The sequence below is a fragment of the Pleurodeles waltl genome, chromosome 6 (assembly GCF_031143425.1).
Source record: "Pleurodeles waltl isolate 20211129_DDA chromosome 6, aPleWal1.hap1.20221129, whole genome shotgun sequence".
Taxonomy (NCBI): domain Eukaryota; kingdom Metazoa; phylum Chordata; class Amphibia; order Caudata; family Salamandridae; genus Pleurodeles; species Pleurodeles waltl.
In genome coordinates, this window is record NC_090445.1 from 329,822,835 (window position 1) to 329,842,678 (window position 19,844).

General features: G+C 42.8%; 1 protein-coding gene across 1 annotated transcript; it reads right to left on the bottom strand.

The window, feature by feature from the left end:
* Positions 1–210: 210 nt before the first annotated feature.
* LOC138299695 (zinc finger protein 883-like) lies at positions 211–18,877 on the bottom strand. The gene is made up of 2 exons (XM_069238183.1): positions 18,580–18,877; positions 211–3,092 (listed from the first exon to the last, which is right to left on the bottom strand). The coding sequence occupies exon 2, from the start codon at positions 2,983–2,985 to the stop codon at positions 2,020–2,022; it is 966 nt and encodes a 321-aa protein (XP_069094284.1). The 5' UTR covers positions 2,986–3,092; positions 18,580–18,877; the 3' UTR covers positions 211–2,019.
* Positions 18,878–19,844: the final 967 nt, after the last annotated feature.

The window sequence follows — 19,844 nt, forward strand, 5'->3', positions numbered from 1 at the left end:
GAATCTGTTTCTTTAACTTCTAAAAATTACCAGGATAAAAACATTGTGAGAAATTGCCTTCGAATTGTTCAAACAATCGAGGAGGCACAAGGCTGGATTTGAGCTCATAGGTAAAATGACTGTGGTAGAAAACATTGTAATACTTTGTAATTAAATAGGGCTGGAGTAGAAATTGCATGTCAAGAAAAAGGAACAATAGAATAGACTATTAGGAAAACATTTTGACTTTTAAATAAACATTAAATACAAATAATGTGTGATAAACGCTTAAGCATAAAACATTTGCCACACAGCTGTAAAAAAACTGCAATTAGTGGTTAAAACATCATATTTTTTTAAACTTAACAGTAAGCAATGCATTTTGGGAAAATGCAGATTTAATCAAAAACACCAACACATTGTGCCCATCCTGTTCAGGGATAAGAAAGTAGTGCAAAGTGTTGTCCTCCAAAGCAATGGCAAAAATATGGTTAAAAAAAAAAAAAGCATTTGTAAAGCCCGGGGGTCTACCTTTGCAAATGTCTTTGCCAATTCTAGTGGCCATACAGGGCTCATATTGGCAAAGCCAATAACAACAGATGGTCACCTCGGATAGTAACGTTGCATACTTCCAAAATTGTCATTGCAATTAGGCAGCCATCTTGGAATAGTACAACAATAAATATACAAGGTAATATCGTTAACCCATTCCAAGGTGGATGCCTTTCCTACTCAATTTACCAATGCCTGCAACACAGTTCTATAGGCACTGGAAAAGCCTAATAGTGGCAGACGGCTGTCTTGGAACACTACTTTATATACTTCCAGGATGGCTACCACCTTGTGTCTAGCCCTAACATTGCAAGAGAGAGACAGTGACAAGAAGGAGCAGGACGTGCACTGAAATAGAGTTACAAAGCTGAAACTTCAGAGAAATGTGCAAAAAAATAGTTCCCTGACATTAACAGTGGAAGAATACACTAAACCAGAAGTTGTTCTATGGAACAGATGCTTCAGAAATTCATTTGTTCAATACAAAAAAATCCACTAGCCCCATTTTGTGCCATGTAATGATGTCACACATTATGTTAACGTTTGTAGCATTTTCTTGTGATAGATTCTCTGATTACACCAGTATTCATAACATGTAATGGGTTGGATTCAAGCAAGCGTCGGATTGTGCCACCTCTCTGGTTAAACAAAACTCTGAACATGCCAGTGATCTACTTAGGTAAAATGTTTGAATACACACAGGTTTCCCATATGCAAAGACACTATTTATGTATGGGCACTGTAAAGGTCAGCTTATTGATCAGATAGAGAACTGGATATGCCAGTATTTTCATTAAGCCAGACCTCCAATGGCAGCAGAGTTCTATAGCTATCATTTTCCTAAGTGAACAATTTCTCTTGTTCTAACTTTCGTATCCAAGGTAGTATCTTGTGAATTGCTCTGGCGAATTTGCTTTTAAGCATTAACTCAATTTCACAAAATGTTACTGTAAGTAAACCAAGATTACACTTGCTGTACAGTGCCTGTGTTATCAACTGAGAATCAAAGAGACCAACCCCAGTCTGACCTTCTCCACTTGACCACATTGTGTAATTTTGGGGCATTTCACTTGACGTTCACTGTCCATCGGTATAATTGTTAGCAGGGAATTAAGACATAAAATAAAGCTTTCACATTATGAGTAAGAGTCAGACGCTAAAAGCACTAAGGATATGGTAAAGTATTGGTAACAATGATTTCTGCCTGTAGCATGATCGCCAAAAAGCATGTTCAAACACCAGATCACCCAGCAAAGCCAGCAAGGCCTCAGAGGCATAGGCGTCCATTGACTAATCACCAGTGATCTCTTACAGACACCAGGAAGCCACAAGATCCACCAGGAGAAGCACGTGACATCTCGTGACTGAACTGAGAAGGGCAGACGTCAGCAATCACCCCCTTAAGCTCCACTTCTTCCACGGGTTCCTGAGCTCCTCTCTGCTGCTTTCTTTGACGCCTTGGTTGATCATCTTGCTTCTCTGCCCAGGTCAGAGGTAGTGTGGTAGCTGCTGAACAATGGTGTTTGTGTGCTCAGCATCCTTGCAGTTTCCCTTTTTGTTAGTGTGGCTTAACTGGTGCTTATGTAGGTGGCCTGAGGATTTAAAAGCCTTGTTGCAGTCTGGGCAAGTGTAGGGTCGAACACTACTGTGAATCTTGATATGGCGCCTCAGCAGGAAGGAGTATGTGAAAGTCTTGCCACACTCAGAGCACAGATAGGGCTTCTCGCCAGTATGCACGCGCCGGTGCTCTGTCAGCTGCGACGATGTGATGTAGGCCTTGGCACACACTTCACATTTATAGGGTCGTTCGCCAGTGTGAGTGCGCATGTGCTTGGCAAGCACTGAGGAGCGTGAGAAAGTCTTGGGACACTCGGTGCAGCGGAAGGGACGTTCACCTGTATGAGTACGCTGGTGTCGCAGCAGGTCGGAGGAACGGAAGAAGTTCTTATTGCAGTGGTTGCAGCTGAAGTGGCGCTCTCCGGTGTGAAAGCGCTGGTGCTGCACCACGTCCCAGGGCCGCAAGAAGCTTTTATCACATAGCGGGCATGAATACATACGCTGGGACCAGTGGATGCGGCGATGCTGCACCAGATGTGAGGATGACATGAAGGCCTTGGCACACAGCTGGCACGCAAAAGGTCTTTCCCCGCTGTGTGCACGAGCATGATTCTCCAGCTGCACCGACTGAGCAAAGCTCTTGACGCATTTTGGACACTTAAAAGGCTTGTTACTGCTGTGCGTCATTTCATGCCGTAAGAGGGCTGATGAGCAGAAGAAGGCCTTGCTACAGAGTGCACAGGAGTAGCTGCGGCCCTCTGGGTGTGAGCGCATGTGGTGGCGCAGGTCCCGGAGTCTAGAGAAGTCGGCGCTGCAGCGCTTGCAGGAGTAGATAGCCGGTGCCACTCCCAACCTTTGAGTCACTTTGAAGGCGCTGGGGTCTTCCTTTTCCTCCATGGTCCCAACTGAGCCAGGAACGATCTGGATCTCAGTTCATGCTTGAAATAGGCCAGGCTTTCAGTCCGCGCTCTACAAGGGTCAGACCCTTAGTCCACTCTTGGCATCTGTGGAAAATAGCAAAATATAATGAACATTCAATGAGATCAAGTCAAAATTCAATGGGAATATATCCAGAACACGGATTAGATTATCCACCTGCTCTTGATGCACAATCCTTTTATTTATATTTATATATTTATTCAGTGCTTCATATATACGTATGCATTTTGTTCAACTGGAGAGTAACTCTTAGAAAAGAAAGTATGAAAAAGCTGTAATTAGGTTATGATATATTATAAAATATTGTCTTAAAAACACTTGCCAGTGATTCACTCACACTGATGTAGGCTTAAAAAGGAAGAAACAAGCAGCTTGCTCTGAACTTTACTTCCTATGTGAGAATAAAAAAAATTCTAGGTATCGCGTCAAGAATTTTCAATTCTATTAAGGACACGGAGGCGAGGATTATGCTTTCTCTTTCTTTACTGAATCAAACAGCAGCCAATGAAATACAACTAACAGAAAAAACTACACATCCCATGATGCTCAACATCCTATCACATGGTCCAATCACTATCCATGTCCTTGCTATAAGTCCTTTGACCCTTGATGTCACTTCCTCTTTCTTTGGTCAATACAGATAAGATCAACTTGGAAAACGAAACTTCTTACGCCATCACGAACTTCAATGACCATAACCTCTAGACTTCCAGGGTAACCTTCTCCAGGGCAACTCGATACCGGGCATCAGCCGAGGTAGAACATGAAAACAAAACTATTCCTGCTGCGAATAACTTCAGGAATTTTTCTGATCAGAACCTGTAAAATAAAACAGGCAGGTAATATCCCCACAAATTGAAATGTCTTCATCAACTAATGGTTCAATAACAGACAATCAAATGGGAGGGAAAAATTGACAATAATCATAAATATTCACAATGATTGACATTCATAATATTCATTATATAATTTTAAAAAAAGGGGGGGATAATCCTCGCCTCCGTGTCCTTAATAGAATTGAAAATTCTTGACGCGATAGCTAGACTTTTTTTAATTCTATGTCAGGACCGGACCCGATTATGCTAGTTTAAAGCTGTTTCATTACTACAGTAGCTACATCCAACACTGGTTTGTGATAAGACTTACGAAAAGTGTTCTCCGAAGACCAGTCTGCTGCCTTCATAATGTCTTCCAACCGGGAACCCAGGGCAAAAGATTTGGAAGCCATAGCTCCTCTCACCGAATGAGCCCCGAAAACAGAAGTGTCAATACCTGCTTCACTTATCAACCATCTCAACCATCTGGCCAGAGTGGCTGAAGTCACTGGTTTAAATGGTTTTTGCAAAGAAATTAATAATTGACCTTTAGAATCTTGTTGAAATTCTTCTGTGACTACTTCATAATCCTTTAAACATTGTACTACACACAATTTTGAATTTTCCATGTAGATAGGGTAGGATACTGACCTGCAATTTGTTTTAGTTCTTCTTGTCACTGAAAAAGTGACCCCTTCTGGGGAAAAAACTCTACCCGCTAGATCCAGCGCTCTGACGTCTGAAACCCTCTTGCAAGAGATAAGGCATAAAAGCATTGTCAGTTTAGCAGAGAGTTGTTTGCAAGATAAATACTTGTTGGTAGGCCAAGAGTCCAAAAAATGTAAAATAATGTTAACATCCCATAATACAGAATATTTAGCTTGAGGAGGTTTGGAAAGACATATACCTCTCAAAAGTTTGCAAATTAATGGATGTTCACCAATGGGTTTACCCTCAAGATGAGCATGTCCTGCTGATATAGCTGATCTAAAATTATTAATTGTACGATAAGCCATACCAGAACTTGCTAGTTCTGCTAAAAAGTTAACAATCATGCTTCCACTGGATCGGCACCCCTTCCATCACACCAACTAGACCATCTGCGCCAGGCTGAGTCATATCTTTTATGGGTACTAGTTGCCAAGGCCTGTCTAATGAATTCCGCAGCTTGTTTCGAAACATCTTGGGTATTCCATCTCGACCTGAAATTAACCAGGCTAGTAGAACCAACTTCCCTGACAAGACCAGTGGATGTTGAAGGCCCTCCGGACTCAACAGAAGATTCAGACGAGGCGGAATCAGAAGAGGAGAGGCACAAGCTAAATGAAGAGCTATAGGGAACCAAGGCTGTGCTCTCCAAAAAGGGGTCACCAGAACAATTTCTGTCTTCTGTTTCCGCACCTGAGCCAAAACCCTGGCAATCATCAGGAATGGAGGAAAGGCATAACCCCGAAACTGGGACCAATCCTGAAGAAAGGCATCTGCCTTTAGTGCATATGGGTCTGGACGCCTACCGAAGAATTTTGGAAGTTGGCAATTGATCCGCGAGGCAAAGAGATCTATCTCACAACTGCCCCACTCCCTGATTATCTGTGAGAAAATCAGAGGGTCCAATTTCCAATCGCTGGAATCCGATAGTTATCTGGAATGCCAGTCTGCTATGATATTCTGATCCCCAGGAAGGTATTCCGCAATGACCACTAGACGCTGAGTTAGGCAATAATGGCAAAAGTCTTTGGCAATCTCTGCTAGAATCCTGGATTTCGTGCCCCCTAGTTTGGTGACATATCTTACTGCTGATACATTGTCCATCCGTAAGAGTATGCAACAATCTGTTTTCTGAGGGGAGAGGCTCTTTATGGCAAAAGATCCCGCTAGAAGTTCCAGGCAATTGATATGTAGGGTCTGTTCCCATTCTGACCATCTGCCCCCCGTCACTAAGGAGTTGCAGCGTGCTCCCCAACCCCATCTGCTGGCATCGGATTCTATCACCACTTCTGGATGGGATCCGAAAATTGCCCTGCCGTTCCAAGCTTCCATGTGATGAAGCCACCACTGGATCTCTGATCGAACTTCGGCAGTCAATGGGATTTGTTCCGAGTAACTCAGACCCTGTTGCAGATGTCTGATCTTGAGCCTTTGAAGTGCTCGGTAATGTAATGGTGCAGGGAAGATCGCTTGAATAGATGAAGCTAGTAAGCCCACTATTCTGGCAATATTCCTCAGGGAAACGGTCTGACTGGATAGGGTCGATCTCAATTCCCTCTTGATGTTGCGGATCTTCTGAGAGGGAGATCTTCTTATCTGGAACCCCAGGTACTCTATCTCCTGAGAAGGTATCAATAATGACTTCTGCACATTGATAAGGAAACCTAAATCCTGCAGAAGATTGATGGTCCAATCTAAGTGAGTCCGGAGGTCTTGAGGGGATTGAGCCATCAACAGAATGTCGTCCAGATAAATAATCAATCTGACCCCTTTGGCTCTGAGCCATTCCATCACAGGTTTCAGGAGCTTCGTGAAGCACCACGGGGCTGACGACAGACCGAATGGAAGGGCTAGAAACTCCAAGTACTGTATCTTCCATTGGAACTGTAGAAACCTCCTGTGAGGGGAAAAAATTGGAATCGACAGGTATGCATCCTTTAGATCCAGACGAACCATCCAATCTCCTTCTAATAGGATATCTCTTAACATGTGGATGCCTTCCATCTTGAAGTGTCTGTAAAGGATCCACTGATTGAAATCCTTCAGATTTAAGACTAAACGGTGTCCTCCTCCTTTCTTGTCTACTACGAAAATAGGACTGATGAAACCATAAGGGTGAGGGTAGGCAAACTGTACGGCTCCTTTGTCTAGAAGGGTTTGTACCTCCTCGTCTATAAAATTTTGCTTTGCTAGGGAAAAACACATTTGTATAGGAGGAGATAGTTGTTGAGGGGTACTGACAAACTCCAAGCGAAAACCCTCTACTGTTTGGAGAATCCAGGGATCCCCTGATATTCGTTTCCAATTTGTCAAGCATAAAGCTACCCTGCCCCCAAGTTTGACCTGAGAAAAATGAATAATGCTCACCTGTGAAACTTGAGTCCTGTATGGCTCCTTGTTGCCCTCTGCGTTGACCTCTGCGGAAACGGGGGCGTCCTCCCCTAGAACGTGTGGGGTAGAAGGTGGGGTCTTGATCTCCGTACCAGCCACCTCTGCCTCTCGGGTAGTAGTTCTGGGGACTATTGTAAGATCCTCGGCCGGGCATACGTCCTCCATAACGACCGGCCCTGAGAAAAAGGCCTTGTTTAAAGACCTTCTTGAGGGACATTTGAGCCTTGTCAAGTGTAGAAAAGGTGGAGCAAAACTTGGACAAGTCCTTAATAAAAGAAGATCCAAAGAGCAGTCCTTCAGCTGAAGTTCCTGCTTCCAAAGACGCAAGATCGGACAATTCAGGGTCAATACGCATTAACATGGACTTTCTGCAGAAATAGCACAATTCGAGTTCCCAAGTAGACAAATGGATCTCTGTGCCCATCCTATAAGAACATCAGTGTCCACAGGAGGTCCAGATTCCTTGGCCACATACGCCATCTCAAGAATCTTGGTCAAGGGACCTGAAAGGTCCAACAATTTGTCTTGGCAATTACGCCAGGAGCGATCCAAACCTTTTTTGGGGTCTTTAGAAACTTTTTGCATTAAGGTGACCATTGTGGGATCTATTTCCGGAGTCTCAGAAACCTTGCCCTCTAGGTCAGGTCTAGGGCATTCCGCTTTTAAGCGTGATCGCACTTCCTTGTCGAAGCTTTTACGTAAATTAGAATGGACATATTGAGCCACCTCGGGAGGGGGAACCCAATTAGATGCTCTAGGGTGAATGATTTCCGTGGGATCAAAGTCTAGAACCTGACAGGGCCTTTCTAGCTTTTTTACTAGGTCTAGGAGCATCGGAATCATCTGAATCATCAGAGGAGGAATCTTTATCGGAAGACGAGGAAGGGAGGAAGACTTCCTTTTTTGAACTGTAATTATGCTCCCTACTACGTTTTTTACGTAGTTTTTCAAATGCATCTGCGTGCAGACTGCTAACCTCTGCCCTAGGGTCCAGGTTTTTAGCTTTGTCCTTGACTTTTTTGGACTCGGGGAGAGGTTGTTGATCTTGTGTCCAACCCTGTGTATGGGCATAGTCAAATAATTGGCCTGAAAAGGGGCCCAAAGCCCTCACCAGCTCGTCGTTTACCGACTGTTGAACCCTGGAATCAAGGGCTTCAACTATATCAACTTCTAGTTGATTGCTCAAATCATCTGTATAATATTCAGCTCCTTGATCATCCCACTGAGCCATGTTCTGATTAATAGGGTAAATACCTTAAATGAAATAGATGAGGCTCAAGGAAGGGGGGAGTCCAAAAACCCCAGTTCAGGCAATATATAAATACAAGCCCTAAATAGAATGTGGAGGGAGCTGTCTGAAAAGCACTCTAGGCAGAAGCCTAATATTTATTTTACTACCCAGACAGTCACTCTGCTGGGCGTCAGGGAGCAAAGAGTTTGGATTCAAAAAGGTCACTTGAACGCCCTCGCCGCATTTCTCACGAGCCGATCGATTCAACAGAAAGGAATCGGCTCGTGAGACGTGCGAGCGAGTAAAAATGAAAAGGAGACTGCCGAGGCAGCTCCGCTCCCGCTCCACGATTATCGGGCCAGCAAAAATTGGCAAAAAAACAATAAAACTGAGCGTAGAAGCGCTCAAAACAATGCAAATAAAGCGCGCTGAATCGCGACGCTTAACAACGTTAAAATAACATCTTACATCGATATATAAACATGAAAATACACAAGAGAGATAAATCATGTACTTATCTGCTGCGAAGCAGCAAAGAAAGAGGAAGTGACATCAAGGGTCAAAGGACCTATAGCAAGGACATGGATAGTGATTGGACCATGTGATAGGATGTTGAGCATCATGGGATGTGTAGTTTTTTCTGTTACTTGTATTTCATTGGCTGCTGTTTGATTCAGTAAAGAAAGAGAAAGCATAATCGGAGCCTCCGGTCCCGACATAGAATAGCCTGAATAGGTTTACAAGTTTTAATGCAGTTTTACACACTTCAGTGCATCCAGCTGATCTAAGATGAAAAGAGGAGGGCGTCAACGATACGGTTTCATGGTAATGATATGAAAGGATGAAGAGTCTGGTGTGCTAAAGAGTGTCTACTGGGGAATGGAGAGAATCTCAGTTTGATAAGCAGCCTATGGGTGTAGAAATCTATTGCATATAGCTGTCACCCAGAGGACTCTAAAATAGATCATCTTTGCAGGTCTCATCAACAATTGTCCTCTAACAATCTAAGCCATCTCATTATCACAATGGATGACACCAAAACAGTCTACCTTGACATATCTCTGTCTCTCTTTTTCCCCCTCCCTCCATATGCACAACTCCTCCCTTCCCAGATCCACAAGGCCATTCATAATCAACCATACAACGGCAGCCAGCATAGGTTGCAAATTGGAAAATACAAATTAAAAACATAGAAAATGATTCACAAACGTAAATATAAATGTGTCATTTTACTCTTATATATTGTAGTAAATGTAATGCTTTCGGCTATTCATTATTTCTGAGTGTAAATGTATGACAAAGTGTAGACTTATGTTTGCAACCCTGACAGTGAAGCCAAATTTACAAGTGCAAAGTTACTACTATTAGTTTTTTCCACATATATGGAGTTCTCTGCCACCAAAGTGGAGATCTCCCTATGGTAAAAGAGAAAAGTTTATTAAACTTTCTAATAAATCTGTACAAATAGTTTATGTTAAATATTAATGTACACTCATTTTATATATTTATTTTAAATATAAAACAAAATAAAAAGCTATAGCACTATTAACTTAATTTTGAACTAAATATTTAATTTAAATATATTAAATAAAATCTAAAACTATGTTAAGATTTATTTGAAAAAAAAAACACCTAAAGTAACATGGTTATATTTATGGATTATGTATTGAAGTTTTGTATATAGTTCATTCAATTTTTATTAAAACAGTTACTTTTTAATTTTAAAAAGGTTACATATGTGTGTATGTATATATATATATATATATATATATATATTATATATTATTAAATGCAATGTAAATATTTGTTTATAATGTCAAACTAAATTAATTCATTGTAACGTTATTTCCTATTATGTTCTATGTTAAGCCCCTGCCTCAATTACATGCTATGAGAGGGTGTTGCGAGTGGATGGCCATATGTGGTGCTGGACGTGCTCCAGTTGTGAGCTGGAGTAAACTTACTAAAGTATAGGGCCATTTTGTAGCTGTAGTAACTTACGAAGTGCAACTGAAGTGCAATTTGCAAATAGCAACTGGCTTACTCCTGTGGGTGGGTGTCTGTCCCTCTTCAAACCCCCTTTTTAGCTCTCTCTAAACTCTTCCTTAATCCTCACTCGCCCCCACCCTTCATTTAGTATTAAGTATCCTCCATTTCCAGTCCCTCTCACAACTTCTATTAAGTAGTAAACTTACACATGTGAGAATCTCCCCATAAAAAAAGATAGGAAAGGTGGGGAGTGGAGATTTCTACTTGTAGGTTTGTGAATTATGATTTGTAGTAAGTAAATACTACTACTGTACGTAATACAAAAAGCAGTTTGTGAATCAGGCCCACAAACACAACTTGGAACGTGCAGAGTAAACCATAACCACCACTATTTACAATCATACATTGCATGGCCATCTCTCACACTGGTTGCCTCCATTCCACTGCTCGGTGCTGCATCCCTACACAAGATAAGAGCCTCTCTCTGATGACTCAAGTTTATCACCAAAACACTTCCCACATAGGTTTATAACAACATATACCACTTTCAACCATGCACAGCCACACAGTGCAATATGCTAAGTTTTTGATAGTGAGCTACGGTGCCCTATGGTGGAGTATGAAGCACCACGTAAATGTTGTGATACAGTGTAACGTATATATATTTTATGTAAACTCTGACTGCCAGGCGGTTTGTGCTGCTGAAACCACTACTCTAAAGGAGCTCTGTATAGTAAAACTTTATCATAAACACAAAATTGTGTGCTGGTAGCTGTTGACTTGCTCCTTACCACCAAGAAGCATAGAGAGCTGTGAAATGAGACATCAGAAGTTGCAGGGTAATAAAGACTAATTTTCAGACAAACTTAGGGGCATGTATATACTATACTAACGCAGTTTTGCATCAACAAGTTTAGCACCCGCTTGTGTCATTCTACAGCGCCAGCTGGGCGTCATACTTAAGGAATGGCACTAAGCTTGGGCTAGCGTCAACAAAAAAGACGCTAGCCAGGTGGGGGTGGCGGTAGAGGAGATGGAGGTTGAGTGTCAAACAGTGACGCTAGGCTGGTTAGAGGCAAAAAATGTCATTAACGAGCCTAGAGTCATTTACTGACGCACTAACATCCATAACACATGACTCCTGTCTTATAAAAGACAGGAGTCATGCCCACCACCCCAATGGCCAGCACAGGGGACAAGTGTCCCCTGGGCATGGCCACTGCACCCAGTGCCATGCAGAGGCACCCATGTCAGGGCCCCAATGGCACTTTAAATTATTTTTACAAATACTTACCCTACTTACCTGGGATGGGGTCCCCCATCCCCTGGTGTAGGTAGGGGTGTTCCTGAGGTGGACATCTGTGGGCCCATTCCATGGCGTTTAGCCATGGAAATGGGTCCACAGGTCCCCTAATGCCTGGTCTGACCCAGGCGTTAAATAATGGAGCTAAGCAAGCTTAATGCCGTTATTTGGCTCCTCCTTCCACCCGTGTGTCATTTTAGCACAGGTGGATAAATATGGCGCAATGGGGATAGCATCATTTTTTGGATGGGAAAGCCTACCTTGCATCTCATTGACGCAAGGTGGGCTCATGCATCCAAAAAATTAGGATAACTCTAATATTTTGACGCTAAACGGGTCTAGCGTCAAAATATAAATATGGAGTTAGGTTTGCACCGTTTTTGCGTGAAAAAAATAACACAAAAACGGCGCAAACAGAGTATAAATATGCCCCTTAATTCATAGAAAATGCAGGAACACAAATATATCTAACAACTGACAAACATGCACATTCACGCAATCAAAGCTTAGAACAACACTTGAACACACACACATTTATACATATGAATTCGCTTAGTCATATACACTCAAAAGTACACTCATTTAGCTGTATTAATGAGAAGATTCACAAACTTGCATCACTCGTAAATCAAACACACATGAACACATATACACACACACTAAAGCAAACAAATGAATTGTTGCGCAATCAGAAATAAACACAAGCAGGTATTAAGCGACATTCTGAAACACACACAAAAGTGCCATTGCCACTATTGCCTTGGGCATTGGATAAGTACGGTCCCCTGGGACCAGTAGGGACAGCTTAAGGATTATGTGGCCCCTGTTGGGAACATTTTTGAGTTTGTGATCCAATTTCAGCTCTTTCGTGCCCTCTTTGGCAAGGTCACTGACAGTGCACAGACATACTCTCCAAATGCTAAATGTGTTTACATCTAATATTCAGGGATAGGGATGTGTGTTTTCAATATTGAAACACAGCAGCAGCTCACTAATATTACGGCAAATAATCCCTTTGACATCCATCCATTTCTCATATTCGAGGTCCTATTTTGATCTAAAAAAAAAAAATTTATGGACGATGAATGAAACAAACACATTTCTCTGCAAAACGTCTGTAATAGACTCTCACACACCGCCCACATTAAAAATAAATTAAAGGAAAATGGTATTTAAAACAATTTGTTTAAGAATTATCATAGTAATCAGGACAAGAATGTCTGCAGATCAGAGCTGGTTCTATCAGGGGCAACAAGAGCCCACTTTGCCCATGCCTTGAAACGTCTCTGGGGACCAGTACTTACAATCCAGTGGGCCTCTGATGCAACTAAGAACAAAGTGATGAGCGGATGCAAATCAACCTTCATTGTCTCCTAGTACATAGTATACTATAAAGGCCACTAAAAGTATAATTGCAGTGCAAACAGCATTCAAACAGTATTAAGACTATTCACAAACTTTCCCGATTATAATCATTAAAACAGGAAAAAAGATTCACATTTTAAATAAAATATCACTTCAATTTGATTTCTCAAGAGCCAATGTCTACTGTCATTTAAAGCAGTTCTAAGTTCTCTGTGCAATCACTTATCTACGCTAGGACCCAGATCTCGACACATGTACCATCAGAGTCCATCAGAGTTTCTTCCTCCCCTTCAGTTCTCTCACTGGTCTCTAATGTAACTCACAGAAAACCTCAACAGCCTTAATCCTGAGAGCCCTACTGCCTCTAGCCAAAAACAGACCTCTCAACCACTGTAGGTACAGGGTGTCAAGGTCTACCCCTACTAACTTTGTTTCTTTCATGTTAACGTATAGCTTTCAAGTTGTACAAGTTGAAATTATTGCTCTTTTACGGAAAGGTGAAGCTGGATTTTGCATGATCTCACATTGCTTGCTGCCAATTTTCAGACCTTGTTGTTCGGGGTTGGGGGAACATGGCTACTACTGAGCCTCAGCTGTGGGGCCTGGAGTCATTTGTCTCTGTGTGCACTTTCAGAGCCAGTATGGGTTGGTCTGGTAAGTCCTCTCCAAGCTTGAGCTACAGACTTCATGCAAAGTGGTGGTACGCACAGCTGGGCAGTGCCCAGTTTGGACTACCCACAATATAGACACACAGAGGTATGAACTTTCTGCACATAGCTCATTAACCTCACTGACAGTGATGAGGGAAGATACATAAGGCTGGCCTCACCTAAAGGACACTTCTCACCCAGAAAAACAGAAACTGCATTCCCACACTTCATCCACGCCATCAACCAAATGGCAATACTATGGGAAGACTAATAAGCCACCCCTCCAAACTAAAAGACCTAATCACATTTCTTAAGGAGTCTTATCTCCTCCCTCCAGCTGCAAGTATGCTAGTCATACACTTCCACTGTCCACTGTCTGGAAAAACAACCTCACTTTCATCTTTTGCACAGGAACAGGCCATGGACTTTCAAAGTAGAACCTGGAGGCCTCAGTCACTCTGTATGCACCACACAGGCCACACAAATGCACATGCATTACATACACTTGGAATGTTAGAACTAGGATCTGGGTTAGCACATACAAGCAGAACTTTACATGAGTGGGCCAGTAGGCCTCCATTCCAGCATCACAGATAAAAAGGTCTGGTCACAACTACACATTCATATAACAAAGTATGCTGCCACCACCACTGTACATGCTACACCCATAACAGAGTGGTAGTCCATTGTCAGTAAAATAATGGCACTCTTGGTCTGCTCCTCCTGGTCTCAAAATCTGACCTGACAGGACAGGCCTAGGCCTTCGCACATCCTAGATTAGCTTGAGGCTGGAGCCAAAATTAAAAAAAGAAATCAGGACATCCGATACATGCAGTCAGGCACTCACGGCAGGGGAACAAGACTATACCTGTTGCAGGAGTAATTCCCATCCAATCAGAAGTCCTTCTTAGATCCCACTACCCAGAACGTAACTCCACCATTGGAAATGTCCACTATTCGAGTGGGCAAAACAGGCAGGAAAATCCATGTGCATTTCAGCAGTTAACTCCTACGTTAGGCTCCCCTTTGAAATCCAGACCTTGTGGTAATCAGGTTATCTCAGCAAACTAATTGCCATCAAACACTTGAGTGATGGGAGGCCTGTTTGGATCACAATCTTGGTAGTAAACAGACATAGCCAGAACTTTCTCAAACCCTACACTAAGGCAAAGCTCTCCTTAATGGCTACCCATTTCTGCTCCCTCAGTAGTAGCCTGCAACTAATAAAGGCCAATGGTTGCTCCCTTTCTTTGTCATAGAGTTGAGCCAGTACTGTTCCAGTTTCGTTTCTGATGCATCTGTCTGCACCAAGAAGGGTTGAATGTAATCAGGACCAACAGCCAAGATGCACTGCATTATGCTCTCTTCAGGTCACCAGAAGTTCTCCAACACGCCTTAGTACAAATCACCTTTTTGGATAGCAAAGCTGTCAGTATGGTATCACAGTTAGAGACAAAGTTCCTGTAGTAACCAGTGAGTCCTGAAAAGGCTCTCACTTGTGTCTGCTGGTGGACTCCCACTCAAACACTGACAGACTCTTGGCATCCAGTAGTCTTGGCAAATCTCCCTGTTTCCAACCCGAAGCCCAAAGCAGACTACAATGGACTACCTCACCAGGCACTTGGTTGCCTTGGTGGTCAGTTTCACCCATTATCCTGACCAACACCTGTTCTAGGTGCTTCAAATGGTCGTCCCATGAAAGGTTGAACACTGCAATGTCACCCAAGTAGGCCACACAGAACTCTTCTACCCCTTATAGAATATAGTTCCCCAAGTACTGGAAAGTGCAAGAGCATTTTTCAACACAAACATCATTGCTGTAATCTGGAATAACTTCTATGGCATACATGTGTGGTCTTTCCCTTCATAGCAGGCACTAAAACAAGCTGATCAGATCTTTTCATAAAACTTTATTTGGTCCATTTCTTGAACATAAAAGCACATAACGCACAACATTATTCCCAAGTTGATAAAGTTAAAACACACACATTACTTTTCAGCTGGCAACCTACAATATCATACCCCTATCTAATACCAATAGGTACACCTTTATTAAAATGTAAAAATCGTTTCTAACTAGACAACCTTAAAAATTCTACTATAGGTACCATATGTTTTCCGGAGTTTAATGGTAGCCCTAATATAACTCACAATGGTGAAACGTATTCCGGTGCAGCAGCAGATTGTAAATGTCTTAAACCATCTTTGTGAGATTTAAAGTGCACGTGCTTTAAGACAGGGAAAAAAAAATCAGCCCGAAAGACTGAGTACAATTTACAAAAAAGCATAAAATGCATAGCTGATTGCATGGAGACATCATCACATGGACAACGTGAGAAAATGTTACTCTCGAGCCCGCTGGCGGAAAAGCAACTAAATGGTGTAGTAAGTCCAGCTTTAGCATTGTGAGGCAAAATCTATGGTGAGGATTAGTTAGCGATGTCAAGTACCCATTCATGCCAAGACTGTTTGAAAGCTGCAGGACACAGACCATCTTAAAGGATCTTACTATGTGACCTTCATCTTTGTAGGACAAATAGTATTTTTTTACATTTTCCTTTATTAGAGGCTATGTTCCTTCTGGAGAATCAAAAAGTTGGTTAATCTCAAGACTACACAAATTACTTTTTACGTGGGCCAAGCAAGGGATAGCATGCCAATTATCCAAGTTCAGGCAGTCCACAATTACTTTCCGAGAGAACCCAACCTTAGGGTACTCCAGATTTTGGCCTAAAGCAACAGGGGAGTCATACCCACAAAATATTCCAAGTAGTCCATTCCAAGTTCGGAACGGGATATAAAACTACCCGTACTTTGAGGTATTGCTAGCGGGCGACTGAGAAACTTATTTTCAATTACCTGCAGTTTTCCTGGCGTGGCACAACCCCACACTCCTGCACATAGAAGCCACGTCAAAAGCTTTTACTCTTGTATAACTGAATGAATTCCCTAATTGGTTTACAGCCCAACCGGTTGGCAAATCTAAATCACACATCACAAGCTTCCCCCATTTTCAATGCTCTTTGTGCAACTAATCTCTCCCATGAACCACAGGCATCACATAGAATACCTAAATAACTAAAATAAGGGACTTTCAAAATCCGGGTTCCTCCTATATAGAAATTTTTGGTCTTGGTTGATTTAGGACCACGGGTTCGAACAAACGATTTCTGATGACTGACCTTAAGGTCCAATTTACTCATGAAGTAATTGAACCCGGTTAAAAGATTTTGAAGACCATTTGCAGTTACTGCCCAAAGGACTGTATTGTCTGCATAAAGCAGGACTGCCTGCACCCCAACTCGTGGGATGTCTTTACTGTATGATTCTAGGAAAATACCTAAAGAGTTAATATATAATAAAAACAAAAAAGGGGGCTAAAATAATCCCTGTCCTACACCTCCGGAGGCCCCAATATGTTTAGTACACTCCCCAGCAACATTCCAAAGCACCTTAGTAGATGTAGGTGTACGAAGGCGCTGTACTAGCATCACTAATGTGGGATCAATTCCCGCCTGACCCATTAGGTCCCATAGTATTCCACAGTCCACTAAAACAAAAGCACAGAAGAGGTCCATAAAAGCCATGTGAAGGGCACCTCTCCTGACTTTGACATATTTTCCCCAAATGATAGTCAGGTTTAAAGCTTGCTCTACTGTGCCTAAAATGGGCTTAAACTCAAATAGCAGTGGGGAAAAGAAGGATGATGACTCAGCCCACATCTCTAGTTTATCTAAAATTACCCTTCCAAGGATCTTTACTGTTGAGTCTAATAAACAGATTGGAAGATAGCAGAAGGGCATGTTTCGATCTCCTTCTTTAAATAGTGGTACTATAATGGCCTCTTTCCATGAGTCCTTTAGATTTCCTTTAACTACCGCCCTCAAAACGTTAGTCAACAATTGAGATCACTCAGTCACTCCAAAATCCAACACCTTGGCCATTCCTGGACTCGGTCAAACGTAGTAAGTCTTGATTCATCAAGCAGACTATCTTCTGTGTGGTCTCATGTGCATAGGGCAGAAGGTCAGGGGGCTTCAATAGTAGAAATGTGTAGAGGGGCACCATGGGCTTTACCCTCTGCATATGTGAACCACTATGGATTATTTTGTAACACAGACAAATCTGATGGTTTTGGAACAACAGCACTTCTGGCAACAGTCAAGTTATAACTGCGTACAGGTGCCTGAAGGGTGTTGAATACCTTGCACATCATTGGCACGTTGGTGTTTATAACCTGAAGTGTAAGCTTTGGTAGCCTTCAAAAGTGAGGAATGGAGTAAGGGAGGGTGAGGAAGAGATAATGTTCTGAGTACTTAGCAGTAATTCAATTACTCCTGGTTGTCCCCCTTTGCTCCAGCTATTACTAAAATATTTATAGTAAGCTTGAATAGTACAGATTTTCTGAGAGCGGAGAGGTGCCCTATATACCCAATATGGGCAAGTCTGTGGAGGAGGCAGGTTCATCAAAAGTAAGGGCTGGAGAGAAGGATTACCAGCAAGTAATCGGAACAGTTTCTAGATTATGCACCTGTCTGTGGGTTCAGGATCGAGTTTAAAATCTTGTCAGTCTGTAGTTTTTAAACCTACCTGCGGGTGCACATCACTTTACAATTTAGTTGGCAAATTTAACTCCAAGGTTGGCATCTTTTCAGTGAGGACAGTCTCTACGTTGCAGTCTTGTCAGTGAGGTCAATCAGTTATTTGAAGCCTGCCAGCGGATGGGTACCAGTTTACAATCCTGTCAAGACACGCAGTGCCTAGCTTGTAAGCGTTGCTGGGGTGCAGCAGTCCGTGTCTAGTTTCCGCACGGTCACTGGCAGGCAGTTTGTGATTGGGGTTCTGTGTAGGACGGGAGAGCCCCTCCCCAATTTTGGAATTATGTGCAGGAGGCTGGTGGGTAGGTTCTGTGACAGGTAGGAGGGTGCTCATGTCCATGGGGATACCGCGGTGAGAGCGATGAAGCGCCTTCATTGGGTCCTCTGGAGCGCCCTTCATAATATGTCTCGGATGTTTGCATCTGCTGCCTGCACGGATACACATTCATAACGTGAATTGCAATTTTTGGGTGGGGTCGCGGATGAAGAAACTAACCCTTACCTGGTCTTCCCAGAGAACAGCATCACGGGCCGTCTTCCATGTCCCCAAAATGCCCCCTCGTCTTATTTTAGAATGCGGGCTTCGTATTCGGTATTAACTGCCAGCTTGCTCAATGACGCGGTGCAACGGTAAAGGGGAAAATGATTCCTGCCACGGCAACTACCAATCATGTGTAGGTCGTCAGATTATTGGTGGGGGCGTGGGGCGCTATGAGGGCCGTCACAAAACGATGAGGGCGCGTTGGAAGCGGTGGAATGTTTTCGTCCTCCGGCGCAGCGCTGTATTTGGAGATTATCCTGACTGTATTGCGCATGCGCACAACTACTTTAGGATTCCGAGTAGGTTTCTATAGTGTAGATTTCTCTATTTCCTTCCCTAAATCTAATTAGAGGTTATTTATGATTAACATAGCCTGGTCCGGCTCGCGGGTAGCTACAAAACATTTGCATACCTGTCTACTACAGGTAGCATGAACGCGCACGCCTGGAAAAGACTGTTTGTATCCTGAAGATCGCATTCCCACTAATATAGTGCAGTAGGCTGCTGTCCTTGTTGCCTGAGTCCGGTATCCAAATGACCAGCTTGGAGTTTAACTACTCGGTGCTAATAAAATGAGGAGCATTGAGTTTTCCAAACCGTGAGGAGGGCCCAGGTAATGCTGGACAGATTCGAGGCAATTCTGAATGTTTTAACATCCGCACATATGGGCTAATACAATGTGGAAAGTGAAACCACAGTGCCAGAGCCAAAATGCCAGGTTTAGCTGAAATTATTATATATGACACTGGGCCTCTTTGTAGCACTGCGGTAATAAAGCGATGCAATGCTATCAACACCCAGAATTCTATATAGACACACTCTTCGCTTCGAACCACCTCCACACCATATACAGCATTAATCTGGCAAGGATAGGAATGCATAAAGAACACAAAGAAAAGACAGTGGAACAAGCATTGTCTATGCTCCCATACTCTGAAATACGCACCCTCTGACTCTAAGACTCCAGCACTCTCAAATTCAGGAGGGAACTCGATAACTCTTCTGACTACAGCTTCCGCCACCCCACTGGCCAAACAGCCCACCTTATTCCTCACGTCCTACATGCCTTATGACTTTGTCACCTCACCCAAGATTCTGTACCGGGCCACTAAAACTATGGAATGGAATTCTGCCCCCGCAAAGTTTTCCACATAATTATGGATTTGCCGCACCTGCCTCTTAATCCACCATCTGCATGATTTGCAGATTGTAACAAAAAAATGTTT

Coding starts and splice junctions, on each gene's coding strand:
- LOC138299695 (XM_069238183.1), bottom strand. CDS start 2,985: ATGGAGGAAAAGGAAGACCCCAGCGCCTTCAAAGTGACTCAAAGGTTG.